The sequence below is a fragment of the Poecilia latipinna genome, unplaced genomic scaffold (assembly GCF_001443285.1).
Source record: "Poecilia latipinna isolate Pla-1442-1.1 unplaced genomic scaffold, P_latipinna-1.0 Scaffold471, whole genome shotgun sequence".
NCBI classification, from domain to species: Eukaryota; Metazoa; Chordata; class Actinopteri; order Cyprinodontiformes; family Poeciliidae; genus Poecilia; species Poecilia latipinna.
The window spans coordinates 259,748-283,892 of record NW_015113087.1 but is presented as its reverse complement, the minus strand read 5'-3'; the positions used below and the strand labels follow the sequence as shown (position 1 = coordinate 283,892).

Genomic DNA, 24,145 nt, shown 5'->3' with positions numbered 1-24,145 from the left:
ACAGGATATACATTTTGACTGCAAAGGTGGAGCAGCTGAATTCCCAGCCTGGGGTCTTTCTGCATGGAGTTAGCATGCAGAATGACCCCACAGGTCTGTGGGGTTTCATTTCAGTAAGCAGCTTCTTTCAGTATCCTAAGAAACCTGACTGTTTGGTCATCTGAATTGCTCTTGGGTATGTGCATGTGGTTGTTTGGTGTACTCTGCCTCTCACCCAAAATTTGGGTGAGAGGCAAGTTTTAAGTGCCCCTCAAGCACCCAACACAGATCTGGTTCTTTTGTCTGGATATAAAACAAAGAGCTTCGTTGTAAAAGTGTGGAGTGGAAAGTGGAGATCAATGACATCCTTTAGTTTTGTCTCGTCTCTGAAGAAAGACACTGGGAGTATCATAGTTTGTGACCTTTGTTTGGGATATCAAGTTAACTTATTGTTGATGAAACAATTGATTGCTAAAAGATATTTTTCCCATACAGAAAAGACAATGAAACAAAAATGAATCTCTTCTACTAAGAGATTAAATGATATCAAAAATCCAGATTATTATAATAATAATAAAAAAAGAGAGAGACGCTGACGTTCTGGTTCTGGTCACCTTCAGTTGAGTCTGACTGTAAATTCAGTTTTTTTGAATTTAGCTGATTCATCTTCACACCCTGAAGTTCCACAATGGAGGTTTCCTTGATTCACGTGTCTGTCAAGTTGGTCACTTAGTTGTTGTTACCTGTGACCTGTTTTTCCAACTAATTTGTGGAAAACGTTTTGACCTAAATCCAAATTAGAATGACTAAAGTATGTCATCGTTGCATTGGTTAGTTGCTGACTGATGATGCCACGCTCTCTTGTTGTCTTCAGATCTTTTCATTCTTCAGTAAATTCATCCTTCTTCATAGCTCTGACGAGCTCCTTCTCTCATGTTTGCCCTTTTAGATGGAAACTGATTTATCTGTCCTTGTGGGATAAAGATAATCTAATCACCGTTTTGAACTAATCAACACTAAAAAACAGGAGTTTTAAAGGATATGATCTTTGTACAGTAATGTAAAGAAGTTGCTAAGAATCGCCAATCTCTGGGACAACTATCTTAATTTCAACATTTCGATCTCTATTTCACTTTTAGGAGGAATTTTGAATATTTCAGGGTATAAGAAGAAGAAGAAGAAGAACTTTGATTTTTTTCTAAAGAGTTTCAAGACCAGATGCTCAGTTTGGAGCCAATTTTTCCATCACAGTGGCTTGATAATTCATACCATAAATTCCAGGAAGGTACTGGAAAACGTCCTTCAAGATTTTGGTCCTTATTGACACAGTAGCAACTCAGAGTTGCTTCATAATTATTCGCTGCACATCTACAGTTCCACCACATCTTACAGGTGGTCTGTTGAATTGAGATCTGGAGACTCTAATGGCCACTGAACTCATTATGCTTTATGACATGATGCCAAGGCTGCATGCAAGACTTTCTTGCCATCAGAACTTCCTGGTTTTTGATGCTAGTTGGGGACTTTGTGAACTTAGTTTTAATGTTCTCCCCATATTCTGTCTGAGTACTCCGGCTTCCTTCCAAAAACAATATGTGTTCAATTAATCAACTATCCTAAAATGCCTTTACATGTGAGAGTGCGTGTGTATGGTTGTTTGTTCCTGTTTTATCCTGTGATGGAAAGAGAGACAAGGTACACCCTGCCTCTCTTTCATTGAACTGTTAGACTTTGACACAAGAGCATTGTTGAAGGAGGCAGCTAATTGAGCAACGGTTTCCTTTCTATCTTGTCAAACCAGTTTCCCCAGTATTAATGTCTGATTCTTGTTTTAAACTTCAGCAAGTCATTTTCTGGGTGCCTAAAAACTTTTTTATGATTGATATTGTGTAAGGAAGTAAATGTATAGTTTTTCCCTGAATTAACCCATTCACAGGAGGTACTGGGAAACTTCCTTCAAGATTTTGTTCCTTGTTGACGTAGTAGCAACTCAGAGTTGCTACGATGTTACACATGATTGCCTTTGACCGTTATCCTGTCTCTCCAGTCGGACTGTGTGCCTTTGTAAACAATCCTGCCCTCCCGCTCGCGATGGGAACCTCAAGGGTCTTATGGAAAGACCTTCTCACACAATTTATTGGCTTCCTTCCTTTTTCAGAGCCAGCAGTTGAAAGCTATGTCTTTCAGTCTGTTGTGTTTGTCTTGCTGGGACTTGTCGCTGGCAGAGGTTGAGTCACACTAGAAAATTTCTTCGGGTGTGTTCTATCCAGACTGGAACCAGTTCTTCCTTTAGCGTCTAGAAAAATCGTTTGCACCCCTCCTCCCAGTCTGAAAGAGATTATTTATTGTCCACTAAAATGATAAAAACGCAGATGTTGAAGCAGCTGTGGAAAACATGACTTTCCTGAAAAGCACAACAGCAGTTAAAAAAAGCAATATTGAGAGGCTTTGTCCGAACAAGCTACCAGTTCATTCTCCATATCTGACATGCAAGACTTGACTGCTTACATAAAAAATGATGATCGTATCTCACGCCACATTTTACTCGTTCCTCATTTTTTTCTGTTTGTCACTTTTGAGAACTGACTTCTTACAAACTAAGGGTTTCTTCTTCTGTTCCTTGAACATATTGGCTAAATTATTCAAACTGGACCTTGGAACCAAATGAAAATACATGTTTTTTTTTTATTTTTTTTTTTTTTATCCTCTGCTATGTAGATAGAGAATGTTATTGTTCTGAGCAGGAACAAATCTGCAAGAACTAGCTTGCTCTGGCACAGCCCATGGATTTTAGCACACAGACTAAAGAAAAGACACAAAAGCTACACCTTACATAATTTCAGAAGGTGAATGATACTGAGACCCTTTGGGAGGAGGTGAATGGTTGAGCTGTTATTTGAGCACAGTAAAGTTAAAACATTATAAGGAACACAATGCTCCTTTTTAAATAGTATTATGATAAATCTCCATAAAAGAGCATGTAAAAAGTGTTTTGTTTTGGGGGGGGTTTCAAACCCACAACAAATCTCTAAGTAAGACATCCCCCAAGCAGCAAATATGTACAAGTCAAAGGATATGCACAACAACAAAGATATGCATTCATGTTAAGGTGTGTCTCTTGCGTGCGCTGTCCAGAACCATCACACACGTTCAGACAAGGAGAGAATCCTGTTCCTGGAAACTTAAAACATGGGAACAATAAGACTGAGTGTTTACCTATAAAAACAGAGACAGAACACCTGGTAGATATGCTACAAACTTTGACCACAAAAAGCACTGAATGCTTCAAAATGAGAAAAATCTAATAAATTATTCATGCCATAATTTCATTTCTCCTCTAACTTTGATATTGTTAATACATTAAAGGTGAAGCAAAGATCTCAAACATGTCAAGTGTTACAGTTTAGAGTAAGCGTTAAGGGTTTTTTTTTCAGATTAAAGAAAAATCACAATTTGAACAGGTTTTAACAATGGTTTTTATTGATCTGATGTTATATTCTATTGTAATGTCTAGGCCCCAAGCAATTGTTACACATGGTGACAGGAACCAGGCTAAGAAAAGGAGGGGTCTGTAAAGAGACTATGTAATTACAGTTTTGCTGTGTTAACTTCCTGTGCAGGTTTTATCCAGTACAGGACCATCTTGACAGCTAGATGACAGCCTGTCAAAAAAATACACAATATTCCTCCACTCTTGGCAAATTTAAGTGAATATTTTCATTGAAAAAGATGATTTTGACTGAGCCAGAGGAGAAAGATGACAAAAATGAAAAAGAACCCCAAGAGTTTAAATCTGAAGAAAAGTCACATGTTTCTCACCTGAAATCCAATTTATCAACCTGTATATGATAAAAAAAAAACAAAAAAAAAAACTGCTTTATTTGGAGTTTTGATGATTTCTACTTCAACAGCACAGGGTCTCTCTCACATACACACAGTATTTGTACACTACGTTCTAGTCAACATGTTGCTACAGTGTTTGGAAATAACACATCTAGATAAATGTATTATTTTGGCTTGCATTGCCAAGTGGCAGCCCGCTCACTTAACATTTCAATGAGCAAATCGCACTGGCTTTGGAACTTGAAGCTGAAACAAGGTTAAAGTTTAAATTCATATAATCCCCAGATCTAAATTTGATCCCAGGAGCTGGATGGAAACTTATAGCCACCAGCAGTAGTTCCAGCACAGGGAACACTTACATATAGGGCCCATGTGGCTAGAAGTCCAGATAACATTGTCTTACATACAGCAACTGTCTGATGTGAATTGTCTGTATCAGATTCCAACTGGACAACTCTGGGTGGAACGTGGGACTCCCAGTGTCCTAGATGTGTTGTGAACTTCGACGAAATCTGAGCTAATATTGTGAATATCTATTACAGATCTTACTACGGCAACCAGATTGGATTTTGCATACTCTGAGTAAAATTCATGTGGATTTTCCTCCTAACTCTTGGGCTGAGTGGTTCACTGACATCCACTAAGACACAAGTTGAAGCAGTGTTGTATTACACCCATGCAACATTGCTTTTGAGTACAAGACATTCAGATGAATTTTACGATGGGACAAAGGATTCAAGTAAACAGAGAAATGAAGAAAACAAAGGAAGACCAAAGGCAAAAGAGTGGAATGCTAATTAAAAGCTCAGCTCAGCTCAAGATGTTTTAAAAATAAGAGCGGTTCTGTTAAAAGCCTCTTATTGTCAGTGGTTTGTGGGTCCGTTTTTTTTTTTTTTTTTCTCCCAGATTCAGCGGAAACGGGGAGGAGTGAGGGCACGACTCCAGTTGTGAGATCCATGATTTATGTTTAAGTTTCTTTTGGTAAAATATTGATGGTAAAACGCAAGCAGCTCGAATCTTGCCAGTGCCTTTTCAGATTCAATATAAAACAGTTCTTTGAGAGTGACGAGAAGGGAGCCCACAAAGGCGAAGGGAACGAGGGTGGAGAGGAACATCTGGGGGCAGTTCTAGGGTTTCTTCATTTTTTTTTTAACCACACCCACGGCCACATTTCTCCTACCTGTCAACGAGAGCCAAATCTGTGCGTAAAAAAGATCGGCACGAAGTTGAACTGAGACGGAATACAGAGGAAATAAATAAGCCGGTGGTTCTTTTAGTGAGATATGGATTGAACATCTCAAAGTAAGTGAAAGTAAACTATTTTGAAAATGTCGTGGAAGGATTTGGCAATGTTCATGTTCGCGTTTCAGACAGAGATGAAGTCTTGAGTCCGCACTGAGCAGACCTACTCATTATCTGTGATTTGGGATATAAGAATACTGACTCAGAGCGATTCTTCCCACGAAAATATTTCCAGAGAGCGCGGACAATTAGTGCGTAAAAGTCGTTTTTTTCAAATGTACCAAGATTTAAGACGCTTTATTTCTCAATATTAGATTTTCTTCAACGAGAAAATACTCACAAAAGGAGACTGGCATGCTCTAACCTCATTTTGAATGTGACTATTTGCCTAAAAATGCCCTAAAGAAAAGCCTGAACAGTTTGTGGGTGTGTAAAAAAAAAAGAAAAAAAAAGTTGCTTCAGCTTGTCTCCTTTGTTGGCAGTTTAGTCACGGGCCTTTACATGGCTGTGATTTCACAAACGCTCTCTTGATATGATTAAGACTTAGGAAGTTGGAAATTTTTTTTTATTTTTTTTTTATTTCCAATCAGGTCTGAACAGACTTCCTGATATTTATCTCCCTAGAAAAATGTCTATTGGCTGAAACTCAACTGGCTCTGAAAACATGATGTTAGTGACCCTTTTGTTTTTTGTTTTTTTTTTACATTTCCACTTCCAGGTGAAAGGAGAAACGGTAACCATAGAGAGAAGAATTTCAGACAACAGATATTTGACTACAAGTCAACAACATGGACTGGAAGACCTTCCAAGCCCTCCTCAGCGGAGTGAACAAATACTCCACTGCGTTTGGACGGGTATGGCTGTCGGTGGTGTTTGTGTTCAGGGTGATGGTGTACGTGGTGGCAGCTGAGCGGGTTTGGGGGGATGACCAGAAGGACTTTGACTGCAACACCAAGCAGCCTGGCTGTCCCAATGTCTGCTACGATCACATCTTCCCCATCTCCCACATCCGCCTGTGGGCCCTCCAGCTCATCTTCGTCACCTGCCCTTCGTTCATGGTGGTGATGCACGTGGCGTACCGCGATGAACGCGAGCGAAAGCACAGGGCCAAATTCGGTGAAGACAGCAAGCTGTACACCAACACTGGCAAGAAACACGGTGGGCTGTGGTGGACCTACCTGATCAGCCTTTTTGCAAAAACAGGTATTGAGATTGCCTTCCTCTACATCCTACACCATATCTACGACAGCTTCTACCTACCAAGGCTCTACAAGTGCGAGGTGGTACCCTGTCCCAACGTGGTTGATTGCTATATCGGTCACCCAACAGAGAAGAAGGTCTTCACCTACTTCATGGTTGGAGCTTCGGCCCTCTGTATCATCCTGAACATATGCGAGATCATCTATCTCATCTCCAAGAGAATTGCACGGATCATAAACAAGTGCAAAAGGCGCAATCACCACATGGCTGTGCAACATGACGACTACAACAACGACAACTTCCACAACTACAACGTGGCTTTGCCAAAGAGAGATATGGATGACAAGCCTCCATCCTTCAAGAATGTCTACAAAGCATCAAACCGGCTGCAAGTACTCGGCTCAGATCCAAAGATACGGGCTTCTGCTCCCAACTTGACCCTGTCATGGTCATGATGGAAGTCAGGCAACGGGTCAAGAGCTAAAAACTGTTTTGGCTGGATTTTAAGGTTTGCAAACCCTAAAAAAAAAATACAGATGCAGACCCATGAGCCACATTGCAGAATGTTTCAGAGCTGGATCATTGGTATTGGATTCATTGTGACTTTGTGTCCGCATCTAAAACTCTCAAGGAATTGTTTGAACTTCGGTCTCCAAGTCAACATCCACAATATTTATAAGTCAACTGTTAAATGTAAGTTTGATTTGTTGGTGATACGTGGTTGTCCTTTTTAGATACTATAAATATCTCTGTGCCATTTAAGCTCTTCTACTTTTTAAAATAAGCCAGTGAAAGTTTTATCAGCTTTACTTTTGAGTAGTTTTGGCATGGGGGGGAAGGGAAATAAGTATCACAAAAGAAGCAAAGACACACCTGGTAGAGGTATTCACCATCCCTACCCGTGTCTACAGTGGTGTGTCAGAAACTGATGTCATAATCTACAGGTTAGCTGTTAAAAAGGGATTTTTAAAATGTAGTTTGCACTCAGATTATGATTTTAGCTTCATGATTTCATGTAAATTCGAAGAAAAGGACACCCTTCATCATGGGAATATAGATGCTTCAGAGCTTGTATAAAAGTACTTGAAGGTGCCCAGAAATGAGCTGTTTTATTCTCACAGACAAAATTAAATGCATTTGTTTTGCATTTCATGTTTTTGAAATCCTTGCTCTCTCTGTCAGGTTTGTGCTGCTCAGACTCCTTGTGTTTTGACATGCTTGTGCACAACCTCGCGCGGTCCAAGACCACTGTTGATTCAAGTCAGTCTCAAAGGGATGCTGCTGTTTAATTCTGTGTTTTAGTGCTGAATCATGTTGGATGAAAACTGGACAGACCTGGATGCGGCTTGTGGAACTGTAGCAGTCCAATCTGGAAGTCATGTGGAAAATTGCAGATGCTGTTAATATTTGTCCTTTTTATAAAAGTGTAAATGTATGAAAACAATGTGTGTCTTTGTTGTTTTTGAATTGAGATTCATTATTAGATAGAAGCAAGAGAAAACATGCTATAAATATAGATTTTAATTATGCATGTGGATCCCAACAGTCTTCATCTAAGGAGCTGGTCATTGTTTTGTGATGAATCCTGACGTCGGCATAAATTTGTGACAGACATGCATCTGAATATACCGAGTCATAATGGTGTACCATTTAAAATTGTTTCCAATAACTTTTCCAAGTGCTTTTCCAGGCGTTTCTTGGATGACATAACAACCTCAGTTTACCAGTTTTACTTGTCATTCAGGTTTCTTAACTTGCATCAACTGAAATGTGTTGTTTTGTCCTGGATGTTTTCTTAGAACAGGAAATTTTCCACAGAGACAATAAGAAATCTACGCACAATAGTTCCTCGGATGGTGATTAATGGCTCAAAATATGCTTCTTCCTGAAGAAGCATAAAAGCATAAAAAGGTGCATGTGACGCCCTCTACTGTTACTTTTTCAACTGTTTCACAGCTGCCACGTTTTTATGAAGGGATGCAAGTGAAACATATAAAAATAATAATCCATGACTTCCGTTTTTCATCGGTGTCCTATAAAATTTCATTTAAAAAAACTCCAAACTTTTCCAGACACAATTTTCTCAATATTTTTTGGGAGTCTTGAAGCTATGATTGGCATTCAAGTACAAGCCATTTTCCAAGTTGGGTTTTAGGGGTTATTTTCCACAAATGCAGTTAAATCCCTGATGCAAAGAGTTGTGTAGGCTAATGAAGCAAAAACCGGTGAAACGGCTTTATCTCTGTAGGCAACACAATGTGCCTTGCCCAGAGGCACTCAGACACGCAGCAGGGGATGAAACAGGAATTTTCCAAATTCAAAACAGCTATTCTTCCAACTGTTGCCCTCGTTAAGTAAGTGTGTGAAACAGACAAGAACTGAAGCTGAGCTGTGGAAAATCAAATCTACAATCATCTAAATTGCCGTAACATGCCAGAGATTGTTTTCTTTAGATAACGGAGTAAGAAGTTTCACTTAGTTTTCCATCAACATAGAAACGACAAGAGAACATTCCATTCAAGTGAGGCAGAGAAATGATATTGCAATGCATTTTCACTGTGTTTTATCAAGTCAGACAACTCAAAAATACTTTAAACTAGATGCAGTCAAATCAACAACACACTGAAGGCGTTGAGCTGACGGCAGACTGACAGAAGTCAGTTGTGTAGGCCAACATCCTGGTTACAGGAACTACTTGCTGAACTACTCTTGCCCCATGTGCGTTGCTCTTCTTAACTCACAAATACCAACAGGAAAACAGGTAAACAAAGGAGGAATGTGTGGAAAATTTCCATTTGCTAAGAGGTCTGTGGAACTCCCTGAGCCACATTTTTTAAATTTTAAAGAAAAATCTTGTGGCCACAGTCAAAAACTAAAAAAAACATTTAATCCATTTTGCAGGTTAATGGGTTAAAACATTTTGTCAAATCAACAAAGATTTGATAAAATTAGGACTCCTCTGGTCATTGTGAGTTGACTTGTTAGGTGAGCTCTGCCTGGGTCTGGTCCTCAAAAGATAATATCCTGGAACCTTTTGATGGATTTCTTCTCAAGAACACCCGACTCAAACGAATGGTGAGGCTGTTTGATTCAGGTGCTTCAGATATTTATCTGGAACTTGATTGAATGATGATAAGCTTATTCTATTTGATCTGTTGGATCAAGGGCACATCTAAAACTTGCAGGACCCTGGCACTTGAGGACTTAAGGCAGCCATATGCAACTTCTATAATAAACATTTGTCAAAACTATGACTATGTTGAGACAGTATGAAACACAAACTGTGAGAAAAAAAACTGAGGTCCTTTGCCTTCTCCCTATTGTCCAGTGCTCTGTCAGAAACAACCAATCAGAGCCAGGAAAAGGGTCTTAGTGCTGTCAATCACTCTTGTGTATATCCCACTCATAACCTCCCCCTAACTCTTTGCAAATATGTTTGCAAAAACTACATACTGTAACTATATTTTATGTCTAAGCTGGGATTCCTCAGTCACACATAAAACAAATAGACTTAAAATCAGGATTTCTCAAAGGTTTCCAGTATGAGGTGATGATAAAACAAATATTACATCCTAGCAATATTCATCAGTAGACAAATGCAATCACAAATTGCAATGTAAAATAGTTTTATTTTTGAAATTTTCAACTTTCATAAATATGTACATTTCAAATTTAAAGAGATAATTTAAATAAATAACCTTAAGCACTATGTTAAAAAAAAGAAAGTTTCACTAATCATTATATTGTCCAAACTTCAAAGGCATGATGGTTTCCACGGGTACATACTGAACTAAATCTTCTGCTGTGATATTAGTGATTTAATCTGTATTTACAGGACCGTGTGTCATTAGAAACTTAAAGTTAAGTCCATTCTTCATCCACTGACCACAAATTGACAAAAGCATTCATTTAAAAGACAAGTGCTCTTAAGAAACAGATTTTACATAAGGCACTAATACAGAAAACAATATTTAACAACAATTTTTAGAGCGGTTAAATCAAACCACATTTTATTTTGCTTAATTTTGGAAACTGAGGATGATATAGCCTTGGAAAAAGCCACCATTTCTTTTTTTGTCTACAGTTTGCAGGTGGCTTGTGCCACTTTGGAGCTGGTCTTCCTGTTGATGGTTCGACAGATAAAAGCTCCAGCATCCATCAGCTTTGAGAGGTCCACTCCCTGACGTGAGAACACAGAGTCACAGCTTAAACAATTTGAGGAAAAGTTCAAGTAAAACATAAGTAATTCATCTATTTTTAAAGTTTACAAGCAGAGCAGCAACAACATAAGCAGACTGACAGAAAACAGGAACAGAATGAAATTATTCTCGATTGATCTAAGGTGAAAGTTTAACTGCAATATGATTTATAAAAAAACAAACAAACTGGAAAATAATGTTTTTCCCAGAGTACTGTAACATTAAATTCTAGTTTTTAAGAAAATGTACAAGTCATTTAATATGTGACTGTTTCCTCCGGAAGACAGAAAATGGATCAACTTGGGCATTATAAACTAATAATTAATGGAATAACTGCTGTTGATAAGCGGTATGTACATTTACCAGAAGTGTAATTAACAACTGGTTTTCTTATCCCTCCTAGCTGACTCCAAAGCAAAGAAAGGTAGATAAAAAGTGGATCTCTTACCGTTTTAATTCCAAGTCCATGCAGCATATAAACAACATCTTCGGTTGCAACATTCCCAGAAGCCCCCTGAGCGTATGGACAGCCGCCCAGTCCAGCTACTGATGAGTCTACCACGCTGATTCCCAACAGAGAAAACGAAACAAAACAAAATAAAATAAAAAAAAAAAACAGAAAAACTTCACTTTTATAATAATACCCTAGATTGTTTCAGGGAAAGCTTTTAGACTCAGAAACATGAACTCAGCCTGACCTGCAAGGCTATGAGGATGTTAGCCAGAGCCTGGCCATAAGTGTCGTGGCAGTGAACAGCTAAAGCACTCACTGGCACCTCTTTGGTCACAGCTTCCAACATTTTAGTCATACTTCCAGGAGTCCCCACTCCAATAGTGTCACCTAGAGAAATCTCGTAACAGCCCATAGAGTACAGGCGCTTCGCCACCTGTGACACAGAAACAAATCTTAAGTGCTTAGCGTCTGGCCGTTTTACAAAAGATGATGAATGACTTATTTGCTGAACAAACGCAACATCTTTTGAGCCATAACTCACATGTGCAACTTTCTCAGGCGCCACCTGGCCCTCATACGGACATCCCACGACGCACGAGACATAACTGCAGTGACGAGAATCATGGATGAAAGAGTTTAAGAGCAAGTCCGAATGATTTAAAGGTTTACTGGGAGTGGCGTGGATGCTGGAAATTATACCCCCGAACTGGCACGGCAGCTTCTTTAGCTGCCTTCATGACCTCCTCGAAGCGCTGTAAACTCTCCTCCACAGAGCAGTTTATGTTCTTCTTGCTAAACAGCTCAGATGCAGCACCAAATATGGCCACCTCTGAAGCTCCGGCCTTTAGCTACAGCACAAGAAATCAAAACATGTTTTAGAGCCATCACCTGCAGTATTAAAAACCTGAACATTCAGTGCCTATTCAGGGCTGAATCAGAACTACAGGAATGTGCAGCACTCACAGCAGCTTGAAAACCTTTCAGGTTTGGCGTGAGGACTGGATAAGATACTCCTGGTTTCTTACTGATACCTTGCATCACCTCCACCTGATCTGCCATCTGATAAGTAAACAATAGAAGCCAATCAGCATTAAAAAGAAAAAAAAAGCTCAATTCATTCTTGCATCCTGAAGTCGGAGTGGGTTTTGTTCTAAAATGCTTACCTGAGGAACCCATTTAGGGGACACAAAGCTGGTGGCCTCAATGACTGGAAGTCCAGACTCTGACAACATGTTAATTAAATTGATTTTTGCCTCTGTTGGAACGACAGTCTAAAGGGATAGAATCATAAAACCAATAATGAAGAACAGCTGATAAATAATGCCAACTATGCATGACTCATGTAATTTCACCAGGTTGTACAAGATTGCCACACCTATTCTTTTGCTCACTGAACCACTAGGACAAGGATGCCCAAAGTTGGTCCTGGAGGACCGGCATCCTGCATGTTTTAGTTCTCTCCCTGGTTTAATGCACCTGCATCAAATGATGGCTCGTTAGAAGCCCTAAGAGGAATATTGACAAACTGAAAAGGTTGTTGCTACCACCAGGGAGAGAACTAAAACGTGAAGGATGCCGGCCCCTGAGGACTGACTTTGGACACCCCTACACTAGGGCAACAATTTAACTTTATATTTAAAGTTATTTTGCTTTGTTTTTTTTTTTAAAGGTAGTGTCTTAACCTGAATACAAAAATCAGCATCGTAACAAAACAGAAATAAAAACAGCCAACATGTTAGGCTTAAAATATCTTTGTTGTATTACATAGTAAAAATGAAAGAACAAATTGTATGCTTGTAATTTCAAAATTAATATGCTGTAATGCCTGTACCTAGTTATTATACAAAAACACAATACAATAAAAACTATTTAATAATATAATTGCACCGTATTAATAAAACAAAAATATTTTGTTGTAATTGTAATTTTTTAAATAAATAAATGTCTATTTATATTATGTACTTCACTGAAATTCCTGAAAGACACAAAAACACCTGCTCCCCTTGGGTGAACATTTAGTTGTAAATCGTGATTAACCTTCATTTGGTTAATCTTATGATTTGAAAATCAAATAAAACCAAACAAAACTAAAAATAAAAACATGATTTATTTATTTATACAAGTGTACCTTTTCATTTTGAAGACCGTCTCTGGGTCCAACTTCCACTATTTTCACAGTTTGTGGGAGAGCATGAGCAGCTTTTACACATGTCTGAAGGCAAAACACACACATATAACCACCAACAGTCAAATAAAAATAAGAGTTAAAGCTGAACTGTAGCGTCTCCTCAAGAGTCACCAAACACAACCAGCTTCCAGTGGAGGCTAATGGATATTTGGAGACCGACGTTCTTTACGGCACCAACTGTAAACGTTTAGTTCAAACAACGGGGAAATAAAAACCCAGAACTAACCGTCTTCTCCTTTGGTGCGGAGCTGAACGACATATATTGCTGGCCCATTCTTAATCTTAAAGTTGTTCTGTTGACAAGCCTCATTGTAGCAGCCATCACTAGCTAGCTAACAGCAGCCTGACGTCATACTTCCTGGAAACGCGAGTTGTGACGTTTTCTTTAAAAAAAAAAAATAAATAAAAAATAAAATAAAAAAAATGCATAGGCGCCATCTACTGGCAATAATTAGGTAGTGAATAAGAAGCGTTAGGATATAGAACAAAAATCACATTTATTTATTTCACATTCTTTTAGTCACTACATAGAAGATAAAATATTTATCTGGCCTTGTGGTGCAATTGAATGTCAGCTTTCCAGAAGACCTCCAGGTCTCTTTAAACACTGGGTAAAAACGGGACCCTAGAAATGTCAGTATAGCAGAGTAAAATATCTATATGTCTAAATAAATAAATAAATAAATAAATAAATAAATAAATAAATAAATAAATAACAGAAAATATAAGCTGGGCTAGATCACCTCTTCACACGTTCATATCCCCGTTTTGGACAGTGTTGATATTTTTGTCCTAACTTACTTAAATCTGTACCTGAAAACAAACCCATTTCATACACCAACCACACAGCAACAGTTTATTTCACTTAATAGTTTAGGTTTAAATTCAATTTGAAGAAGGGAAGTAGAAAACCGTTCAAATATAACATGAAAATAATTTTATTTCCTGAAGACTGAGTGTTGTGGTTCATTTCTATTGATTGTAGTTTTGATTCCTTGTCAGACAACTTCACTCATGTAAAGAAAGTACACATATTTTCTCCTTGATCAAACAAAATGAAGCATAATTTGACATTTTATGGTTTTAAAAAAAATAGAAAAAGTTTTCTGGAGTGTTAGTACTCAAAATTTTTGAAGGTAGGCTTCACAAAAATTATATTGTGTTAATTGGATCTCAAAATATGCTATAACACTTTATTCATTTGAGTGACAAATTTTCCTTAAAAATTGTTTTTGCAAATACTTTCTCTAGTTTTTCAACTTGATGATTTTTCATATTTCAGAATATGAAAGCTAGGTTCTTTTTTGAAAGTAAAATGCACAAATGAATAGTTGGTAGAGATATAGTAGCTTAGTTACAACTCACATCTAATGATGACTCAGGTACAGGTGTATAAAAATATCTTTAATGTGTCAGAAAGTAAAAATAAAAAGTAATAAATAAATTACAATTGATTATACCATAGTGCATATAATAAACAAGAAATCAGAGTGCTTGCAGAAAAACACTTAAAACAAAATTATGTTGCCTTAAACTTGAAAAATCCTTAAAAGCTGCCATTTAGTCTGGATCAACATTTTGGGTTCACTGCTAACAAAAACTCCCAAATCTCTGCAAAGACATAGTGTCTTTTCATGCATTCAAATGAAGAAACATTTATTAAAATCATTGTAACACAACAACTCAATCAAAACAATAGAAATTAATATGCATGCTTTGGATACTGCATAATTTTATCAACATTTACAAAAAACAGTTTTTGTTTTCCCCACAGTCTCAAAAAGAATGATTTCTGTGTTGGATACACCCAACAAACTGAGAGCTTACATCTCCAGGCTAGTTTTTGTTGTTGTTGTTGTTTATGTTATTTTTTTTATTTTTTTTATTTTTTATTTTTGCATTGCTTTAACTCAGAGATGCACACTGCCAATATATCTGCACGTAGTTTGGTCCTTCTTCACTGCAGCTCCTCGTCACTGTCATCCACTTGCTGGATGATGAGATCTGCACCCGAGTCTTCAGCGAGATCATCTTCGTCATTCACCATCCAGTTTCTCTTGGTGTCGCCTTCCTCCTCACCGTCCACACCTAGTAACAGCGCTGGCTCCTCGTTGGGCGTCTGCAGACCGTCCATGGGTATGTCGTCACAGCCCACTTCCTGGATACAGGTAGTGCAGATCCGGTAGCGGCGTGTGCCCTCACACACCACATGCCCGGTTTCCTCTGTCACCTGACATTTGCACTTCCTGCACACCAGTTTCCTGGCTTGATGAATCTGTGGAAAGCCAGAAAACAGTTAAAATGCAATTCTGTTTTTCTTTTATAATTAATTCCAGATTTGAGTAATTTATATATGGTCATAAAAGTGGTTAATATTGGTTGGAGTCTACCAGCAGAGATCACTTGGCAATATTTTCCCTCTCTTCCATAAGTTCTCCAAATCTTTCAGACTGTGAGGACTTCGCTTACCCACAGGCTTCTTCTGGAGATTCAGCAGATGTAATATAGTGAGTGGTGGGGACTGTGGACTTTCAAGAGATTTACGTAAAGGGTGGGCTTCCCACTCTCAGCCCAGAAAGCCCCCTGTGACATCAATGATGGGCAACATTACATACTAACCAAATCTACCAATGTTTGTCCAATAAACATTGGTGGATTTGGTTAGAAACACAGTTGGAGGTTCCACTGTGGGTCAAGTTTTTAGTTTGGGGTTCCACATACATATTTACTGATGATGCTGTTTTCTTCTAACCTAAACGTTTTCAATAAAATGTTGTAACATTTGGTACATCTGGATAGTATAAAACCTCTACATGTCCTATAACCTGCACATAAAAGTAGAACACCCTGTCCCAGAGTGATGAAGAAAAAAAAATAGCTCAGTACTTTTACCTCGAGGCAACACAAAGGTATCATGACATCCCAAAAAAACATTCCTTTTTAAAACAGTTTGTTGCTAGGTAAGACTCCTAGTGCCTTTCCAAAGATGGGTATTCCCTATCAAGTCTCTCTTTCCTGTCATGCCACCCCCATTCATCCGAGGCAGATAGTCACCCTTCCTAAATCTGGTTCTTTTACATATTTCTTCTTGACTAAAGGGATAGTTCACCTATTCATTTTACTTAACGCCTGCTCAGAATGGGAAACAGAATCCAAGTGACTGTCTGATGCATTTATTTCCTCCAAACTATAAAGTGGGGTATAAGAATCAAGCTAAACTGAACAGCATGTAGCTTCTTTTTAAATGTTATCCACTGAATTTTGTATTAACGAAGCTATACCAACTTTTTAAAAGATATTTTATGTGGTGTTGAATAAAAAAAGCACAGCTGAATGTTAGCTTCAGACTCTGAGAAGGCATACCGTCTCAAAGTGGCTACGTAGGTGCTCCAGGCGGGTGAAGCGCTTATTGCAGGCCTGACATGGGTACGGTCTCTCTCCGGTGTGACAGCGTAGGTGACGCTTCAGGTCTGCCTTCCTCTTCACGGTGTGTGTGCAAAATGGGCATTTAAAGCGCATAACAGGGTTGGAATCTGCAAAAAATGATAAGATATGGCTGAAATATTTGTCTTACCAAATAAGACTCACGTCATTCAAGTCTGTCCATCAACAACGTCTCTAGCATAGCTATTGATGGTGTGTACAGACAAACACACCTTTATTAAAGTGGCCAATAACACCAACGATTGGAGGTAGTGTGGCGTAAAGCTCCTCTGCTTTCTCAGCCTTTAGGGTTCTCGCCTCCTGAATATCCAGGTCTTCATGCTGGCCAGAACGAATGCTGTTGGGAGCTCTCCTTTTGGTCCCTCCTTTCCCACGTCGGCGCTCTGATCCTGGCAGTGTGTACAGAGGGTCCTGAGGGTCATGCAGGTCATCTGTCTCTGCACTGAGCTCATTAGTAGGGCTACTTGGGTCAGTCTTAAGGGCTGAGACTGCAACTTCCTGCTCCGGCTCCTTCCCTATAAAACTGGACTGGGACCTGGAGTTGTCCCGGGTCCAGAGTGCAGGTGGTGGGCTGACGGAGCGGGGGCCTTGCTGCGGATGCTCTGTAGACTCTTCTCCTGCTCCGCTGGTGAAAGAACAGGTCTCAGACAGGCTGTGGCAGCGGTCACTGTCTTCGTCCTTTACACTAATGTCCAGGGAAGATTTGATGAAGTTTTTGCAGTATGTGATGACACTGTTCATCTGCAAGTAGCTGGCCGCCGACATGACCTCGATCACATTGTGACTGGACAGATCCAGCTGCCCCGAGTAGATAAAATCCAGGATGACGGTGAAAGTCTCTGGGCTGAAGACGTCGAAGGTTGCGTTGACAGTTTCTGGCAGCCCGTCTGGCCCCCGGGACAGCAGCATCCGGAAGTAGCCGCTGCTGGCAAACAAGACGTTCCGGTGAGCCCTAAAGAGCTGGCCCTCAACCAGCACACTGCAGTCGCAAAAAAGCTCCTGCCGGCGCTGCTCGTTTAGCTGCTTCAAAAGGTTGTTCTGGTGGGACGCAGTGATGTCGGCCGTGTTGAACCACCTCTGAGGTTGCCTGCAGGAGACAAAGGAGACATTACCTGTACTTGTAAACGAAAAAAGACAAACTGACTGCATTTGTCTCAACAAAATATTATTAAAACAAGAGTTTTATATTTACAACCACTTAAATTACAATCAATATCCCCTGAACTTTTTCACATGTTGTCATGTTGCTGCCACAAATAAACAGGTAATTACGGAATAGACTGAAACAAAGCAGTGCATAACTGTGAAGAGAAAGAGGACTGATCATTTATTTTCAAAGTTGCTCGTGGATACAAATCTTTATAGTGTGGCATGCACTTGCATTCTGTCCCACAGAGTGACTAGTATGCAGAACTATTAGTCACTGCAAAAATACAGGCAAAACTGTTTGAGTATGTCTCTACCTGCTTTGGATATCAAAAGGTTTTAGCCATTTTTCTTTGCAAAACAAGCCAAACTCAGTTTGATGGGATGTAAAGCATCAATGAAGAGTGATTTTCAAGTCTTGCCACAGGCTTTAAATTGATTTAGGTCTGGCTTTCTAATACCCTTATATTTTCATCTAAGCTATTCCAGTGTAGCTCTGGATATGTGTTTACTGTCCATTTTTTTAAATCTCTCAAAACCTCTAATAGATTTGGTTCTTAAAAGTGTTTTGCATTCAGGCCAGAAAGGTACATTTTGGTTTCATCTCCCATCCACCACCTCCTCTCGTGGCACCCTGTGACTGGATTTTTGCACTACTTTGATTTGATCTATCCAGTACCAATCCCAATAAAATCTCTAGTTGCATTTTTGTTTTGCACAGTAAATTCACATTAACATAACAATGTAGTTATCGGAACTAAGTCTATAATAGAGCCAGCACCTGCTAATTGTTTGCAACCATTTTTTACACCAGCTTAGTCCTTTTCAGGTTGTAGATGCCTTTCTCCAGCAGTCATTTGGTGAGAAGTGGGGAACATTAAAAGTTGCCAGTTCATCACAGACGTCCCTACATACACTCACATAACATCTAAGGGCAATTTAGAGCAATCAATTAACCCAACATTTTTTTTAACTGTAGGAAGAAACTAAATTTGTATCATGTACTAATGCATATAATCACATTTAGCTCGATTAAATAGGAGATAGGCATTGATAAAAGCAAAAAAATAAAAAATAACAGGCCAGACCTAAATCAATATAAGTCAGGGCAGGCTTACATTGATTTACCTGGACATTGTGTCTTTTATTTTAATTATGCTTTAAACCCAAAAAATGATTTCAATATTATTTGTAATATTCATGTGGGCAATATCAAAATAAACGAAACTAAATACACCTCAGATCAACCTGTAATTTAATGTATCTTTGTCTGCACTAGACGACCCCGCCTACATGATTTCTTTCTGCACTGTGATTGGCTAAGAGATCCTTCAGTCAAAGGAAGCCCCTTTTAATGGGTTACGCCCGACTCCAGTCAGAGAGGTTCGGGTGACAAACCTTTTAAACATCCCCGTATGCCGAGTTCAAAGTGTTTAAGGAACCCCTGATGATGAAACACATCCGACTAGTAGAAAATGATCTAAAAACGACTACAGCTGGACATGCAGCCCAAAGGAAAAGAAATAATAAATCTCTCTCAACCTCATTTGAAGAATGGTGTCTGTTTTTCTGAGGCATGAGAAATCTGATTCTTAAAGCTTTCGTATGTAAATTGCACCGCCGTGCCATCTGAAAGGCTCGGCAGCGCCCGATAAACCCACGGTGAAACACCCGCAGTACTCCGTGGCCATTTATTTCACACTCAAAACCAAGGGAAATGTCTGAGCTGAGCCATTATCCTTTCACCGAGACACCATTCGACCTACAAAACGACACGACAGTGCTGCAGTCCTGCAAGAGAAAAGCGGGCAGCGCCGCACCGGAGCAGCCCAGCCTGTCCTGGAGCGACGCCCACTTCAGGCTCCAGCCAGCACACAATGGAGAAAACAGACAGGCGACCGTCCTGGGTGCAGAGCAATAAATGCACTGACACCGTTAAGATATGATGCGCTAAAAACGCCCGTTTTTTATATCCACAAGGCCACCCCCTTCCCCATCCCGCCCCCACTCCACTCCTCGCTGGAGGTCCGGAGCGCGACGAGCAGCGGGGGAGGATTCGCCTGCTGCCCAGATCGAGCGGCTCGTTCTCAGGCGAGAGGTGTCGCCGAGACCCGCTTACGCCCCATATCCTGATCTGCCCCACTCTGAAAAAAAAAAAAAAAAAAAAAAAAAAAAAAAAAACACCATCAATACTCACTGGTGGCTGGATTCACCCGGCGCCCGATAGAGCCTGCTCGCCCCCAAATCCGCCACCATATCCATTTTATCTTATTTTACCTCGCCGCGTCACCCCCCTCTGCTTTCTTTCCCCCTCGTCCAGGGTCCACAGGCAGACACTTCCTGCTCAGCCCTAAAGACCGAAACCCGGTCGGAGCGACTGGAGCTCTGTGCTGACGTGGGTGTTTATTAACTGGGTGCCCGAAGGTTCAAGGAGCCATTTAAAGCCCCAGCGACCCTTTTAAAATGAGCAAGTGAATAGTGCAATATTTACACAGTTGTTAAGAGTCTGTGATGAACTGAGCTCATTTTAACCTTATAAATGCAGATGGGTGCATATTGAAACCAGCATTGTTCTAATTTGCTTCTCTGAAACCCTTCTACATTAATGTCACAACACATTTCAACTTTAATAATATATCATAGATTTTTATGGGATACAAATCAAACTCAAAATGAACTGAGACAGAGAAAGTGATTTATTCTGTAGGAACATTTATTTATTTTCCCCATTTGTAAAGAATCCCTTATTAAACCTGAATTGCAAGGAGAAAAAAAAAATGATTTACACACATTTCCTCTTGTATAAAATATCTTGAAACAGTTTATAGTTTACAGCCACAGTTTTCTGTGGGTGATTTCCAAAGAAGGAGCTGCAGATGCATCAAGAGGGTACGCCATTGGTGAATCCAGTGGGGTTCATGGATTGCCAGCGCCACAGGTCTTCACCTACACAATACAGGATGCAGAAACATTAGGAAGTTATTGTGGATGACATCTAGAGGCAGTTTTCTTCATTTTGTTACTTTTTTTTTTTTAAAAAAGAGAGATGCCTGTGTGTTTTATTTGATGGATCAATATATACCACAAACCTGTGAGTGTGGAAGAAAAATTATCACATGCTTTAAATTTCTTTAAAAAAAAAAAAAAAAAAATCTGAAAAGTGCGGTGTGCATTTGGTTTCTTCACCTCTTTTACTCAGATGAGCTGTTTGTAAAGACTGTTCAATCTTATCTGAAAGTGGAAGGACGAAGCTCTCAGAGGCCACATTTGCATTTCAAAGATTTTTATGTTTCAAGAAATGAAAATTAGTCCATCTGTTTCACAAAAAAAATCAAATAAAACACACTGAAGCTTGTGGCTGTAGTGTAACAAAATGTGATACAGTTTCTGAAATGCTTTTGTAAAACAAAAGAATTAGTAAAAATTTATATTTTTACTAAATTCATCAGATAGTGACGTATGGCTCACTTACACATTCTTTCCAAGTCAAAGGCAGCTGTCCAGCCAAGCTCTTTCTCAGCTAGTGTGGGGTCCGCATAGCAAGACGCTATATCCCCTTCTCTACGAGGTGCAATCTTGTATTTAATCTATACAAGGAAAGATTAAAAAAAATAAATTATATATATATATATAACAAAACTTGAAGAGAGAAGTCATCTTATTCTTTAATATACTGCATATTAGTAATTACATCTTCCAACAGGGATGCAAAACAAAACCATGATTTTGTGCTTGTGGGACTTTTATCACTTGCCTCTTTTCCTGAAGCCTTCTCCATCGCTTTCACCATCTGGAGCACAGAGTAGCCCTTTCCTGTGCCAAGATTGTAAACCTAAACACAAAAATAAAGAAAACACAGATAATAGAGCAGGACTAACTATATCGGGTCAACATATATGGCCAAAAAATAACTGAAAAATACCTGGCATCCACAGTTGTCCTTCAGTTTCTTCAGAGCTGCTATATGTCCCTTTGCCAGGTCTACTACATGGATATAATCCCGAACTCCTACAACAGACAAGGAAAAAGTTGCATCATTCTGAATATTTAATTGGTACTTTCAAAGCTAAAAAGAAAACGCCTCTGTCCTTGCCTGTTCCATCGACTGTTTCATAGTCATTTCCAAATACATTGAGAAATGGTCTTCTCCCAACCGCGACCTACGTAGATCACAAAAAGGCAACAGATTCAGTGAGATGACGGTAGAATTTACACCCACAGAGTCCTGTAGATGCTGCCGTGCTTTTACCTGAGCTACGTAAGGCATCAAGTTATTCGGGATGCCCTGAGGGTCCTCTCCAATCTGACCTGAGGAATGAGCTCCGATAGGGTTGAAATAGCGCAGCAGCACTGCATTCCAGTCCTGCACACAAGAAGCAACAGTTATCCTCCGGCGAGGAGCAACGGTGCACGTCTCTGAGATTCTTTAAGCGTGACGAATGGGTACCTTCTCAGATTTACAGTGATCCTTGATCATCTCTTCTATAAAGTACTTGGTCTTGCCGTAGGGGTTGGTGCACGCGCCCACAGGGTGCCGCTCGTCTATGGGCAGGTGCTGGGGGTCTCCGTACACCGTGGCAGAGCTGCTGAAGACCAGATTGTGCACGTTGTGAGCCTGCATCACCTGAGACACATGACGATGCACACAAAGATAGCAAGGCATACAGTTATCCGCAGTAAACTGAGAATAAGCAGAAAGCCTGATCTACAAGAGAAATATTAAGGCATACTTTTATTTCATATTCCAACAAAAAACTTTTTTTTTTCCTTTTTTTTTTTTACAAATGAAAATATTATATGTGGCTGTGATTTGCATTTATATCCAGCCCACTTAAGTAAATAATGTGCAGAAATACAATTTGTTGTAATTAAAGTTCATTAAATATAACAAGCAGCTTTAAAAATATACACTAATCAATGTAATGCTTTTCGTTAAACCAAAGTATTCTTCTAAAAAGGTCAAACTTAGCCTCAAAATGACTCACTTTGTAATTGTGATTTGGACTTTAACTAGGCCATCCAAACACCTGATGGAAGGTGAACCTTCTTCAGAGGCATTTAAAATGTTTTCTTGTAGGATTCTCCTGATTTCTCTGCATTTTGTGCTGTGAACTATAACCAGCTTCCTTTTTACTGGCGGAGGTGCCGTTTCCATCCACAACTTGCATATTGAACGTATTGTTTTCTTTCTCCACCAAAATGACATAGCATGTTCAATGCTCCCTTAAGCTGCAACAGAACGCCCCTGTGCCGTTTTTTCATTGTATTTTCCAGGGGTGAAGGCTAAGGGGTTTTTAAGCTCTCACATATTTCCTAATAAAATACATTTGGTGACAAACTGTGGCAAGAAATGCGAATACTTTGGTAAGAGACTGTGCATGCGGTAGCAGATGTTGTGAACTCGGCAAACAAAGGTGAGGAATTGTGCAAATACAGCTGAGCTTAGAGCAGGATGAAGACAGAGTTGTGCAGACTGAACAGAGGCTGATTGTGTAAGATGGAACTGACCTCCATCAGATTCATGGAGGCAGTGAGGTTGACTCTGTAATAACGCAGCGGCTGCTCCACCGACTCCCCGACTGCTTTCAGGCCGGCAAAGTGCATCACAGCACTGAAAGAGTGCTGCACAACAGATGAAGCAGAATGAAATTTAAGTGAATGCATTGTAAAACTTTTTAGCAGCAGTTAATGTAACTGTAAAATGTTTTTCTTTATGTGCAAGAGTAATTAGAAATCTCAGGTTGACTTACTCAAATCTAGCCTGAATCCAAATATGCTCATCATGCAATGGTGGCATTGCATGATGATGGTGAAGAAACAAATGTGTACAGAAATTGTGTTTTAATTCTAATCAATTTCCTAACTGCAACTTTCAGCAATAGTGTCACAATTAAACCTTTTCGGTAACACTTTATTTTACGAGGTGTGCATAAGACCGACATGACACCGTCATAAACATGACATAACACCTGTCATGAACATAAAGAAGTCTTTATGAATGTTTATTACAGTTGTCATGAAGTGTCATTCGGTAAATAATGACACTTTTAATGCAAAGTTGCATTACATGTCCATTAAAAGTGCCAACTTTGCATGATTTTGTAAATTATGATAATTTAATGCAAAGTTGGCATTTTTAATGGACTTTCAATGCAACTTTTAGAGTAACTTCGCATTAAAAGTGTCATTATTTACCGAATGACACTTCATGACAACTGTCATAAACGTTCATAAAGACTTCGTTATGTTCAAAACAGGTGTTATGTCATGTTTATGACAGTGTCATATCAATCTTATGCACACCCCTTAAAGTAAAGTGTTACCACATTTTCATAAAATCACTTAACCCCGCCCCCCCCCCAAAAAAAAAAAAAAAAAAAAAAAAAAAAAAAACTTTTGGTATTTAAAAAGGGAAAAAAAAATTACAGATACCGCCTTAGGAGAAAATAA

General features: G+C 39.3%; 4 protein-coding genes across 8 annotated transcripts in view; 1 reads left to right on the top strand and 3 right to left on the bottom strand.

Annotated features, from left to right (window-relative positions):
• The first annotated feature begins 4,975 nt into the window (after positions 1 to 4,975).
• On the top strand, positions 4,976 to 7,880 carry gjb3 (gap junction protein beta 3). Its single transcript, XM_015039418.1, has 2 exons — positions 4,976 to 5,124; positions 5,783 to 7,880. Exon 2 carries the CDS (start codon positions 5,853 to 5,855, stop codon positions 6,717 to 6,719), a length of 867 nt encoding a protein of 288 aa, XP_014894904.1. The 5' UTR covers positions 4,976 to 5,124; positions 5,783 to 5,852; the 3' UTR covers positions 6,720 to 7,880.
• Positions 7,881 to 10,245: 2,365 nt separating this feature from the next.
• On the bottom strand, positions 10,246 to 13,478 carry hmgcl (3-hydroxy-3-methylglutaryl-CoA lyase). 2 transcript variants are annotated; one of them, XM_015039415.1, is made up of 9 exons: positions 13,332 to 13,478; positions 13,046 to 13,129; positions 12,081 to 12,188; positions 11,881 to 11,976; positions 11,617 to 11,765; positions 11,459 to 11,522; positions 11,162 to 11,350; positions 10,912 to 11,037; positions 10,246 to 10,444 (listed from the first exon to the last, which is right to left on the bottom strand). In XM_015039415.1, the coding sequence occupies exons 1-9, from the start codon at positions 13,425 to 13,427 to the stop codon at positions 10,343 to 10,345; spliced, it is 1,014 nt and encodes a 337-aa protein (XP_014894901.1). In that variant the 5' UTR covers positions 13,428 to 13,478; the 3' UTR covers positions 10,246 to 10,342. The 2 variants fall into 2 exon arrangements, with proteins under 2 accessions (XP_014894901.1, XP_014894902.1); XM_015039416.1 differs by lacking the exons at positions 13,046 to 13,129; positions 13,332 to 13,478 and adding an exon at positions 12,293 to 12,468.
• Positions 13,479 to 13,947: 469 nt separating this feature from the next.
• On the bottom strand, positions 13,948 to 20,091 carry zbtb8a (zinc finger and BTB domain containing 8A). 2 transcript variants are annotated; one of them, XM_015039413.1, is made up of 4 exons: positions 19,893 to 20,091; positions 16,762 to 17,636; positions 16,469 to 16,638; positions 13,948 to 15,380 (listed from the first exon to the last, which is right to left on the bottom strand). In XM_015039413.1, the coding sequence occupies exons 1-4, from the start codon at positions 19,955 to 19,957 to the stop codon at positions 15,063 to 15,065; spliced, it is 1,428 nt and encodes a 475-aa protein (XP_014894899.1). In that variant the 5' UTR covers positions 19,958 to 20,091; the 3' UTR covers positions 13,948 to 15,062. The 2 variants fall into 2 exon arrangements, with proteins under 2 accessions (XP_014894899.1, XP_014894900.1); XM_015039414.1 differs by lacking the exon at positions 19,893 to 20,091 and adding an exon at positions 19,094 to 19,825.
• A 295-nt stretch (positions 20,092 to 20,386) lies between these two features.
• The window catches only part of gale (UDP-galactose-4-epimerase), a 7,953-nt gene continuing 4,194 nt past the window's right edge, over positions 20,387 to 24,145 (bottom strand). For all 3 annotated transcript variants that reach the window (XM_015039410.1, XM_015039411.1, XM_015039412.1), the window contains exons 4-11: positions 23,204 to 23,317; positions 22,143 to 22,319; positions 21,945 to 22,058; positions 21,789 to 21,855; positions 21,618 to 21,703; positions 21,450 to 21,527; positions 21,168 to 21,282; positions 20,387 to 20,641 (exon numbers count right to left, since the gene is read on the bottom strand). In XM_015039410.1, the coding sequence (XP_014894896.1) occupies positions 20,577 to 20,641; positions 21,168 to 21,282; positions 21,450 to 21,527; positions 21,618 to 21,703; positions 21,789 to 21,855; positions 21,945 to 22,058; positions 22,143 to 22,319; positions 23,204 to 23,317 (816 nt within the window). In that variant the 3' untranslated portion in view covers positions 20,387 to 20,576. The remainder of the gene's footprint in view (positions 20,642 to 21,167; positions 21,283 to 21,449; positions 21,528 to 21,617; positions 21,704 to 21,788; positions 21,856 to 21,944; positions 22,059 to 22,142; positions 22,320 to 23,203; positions 23,318 to 24,145) is intronic.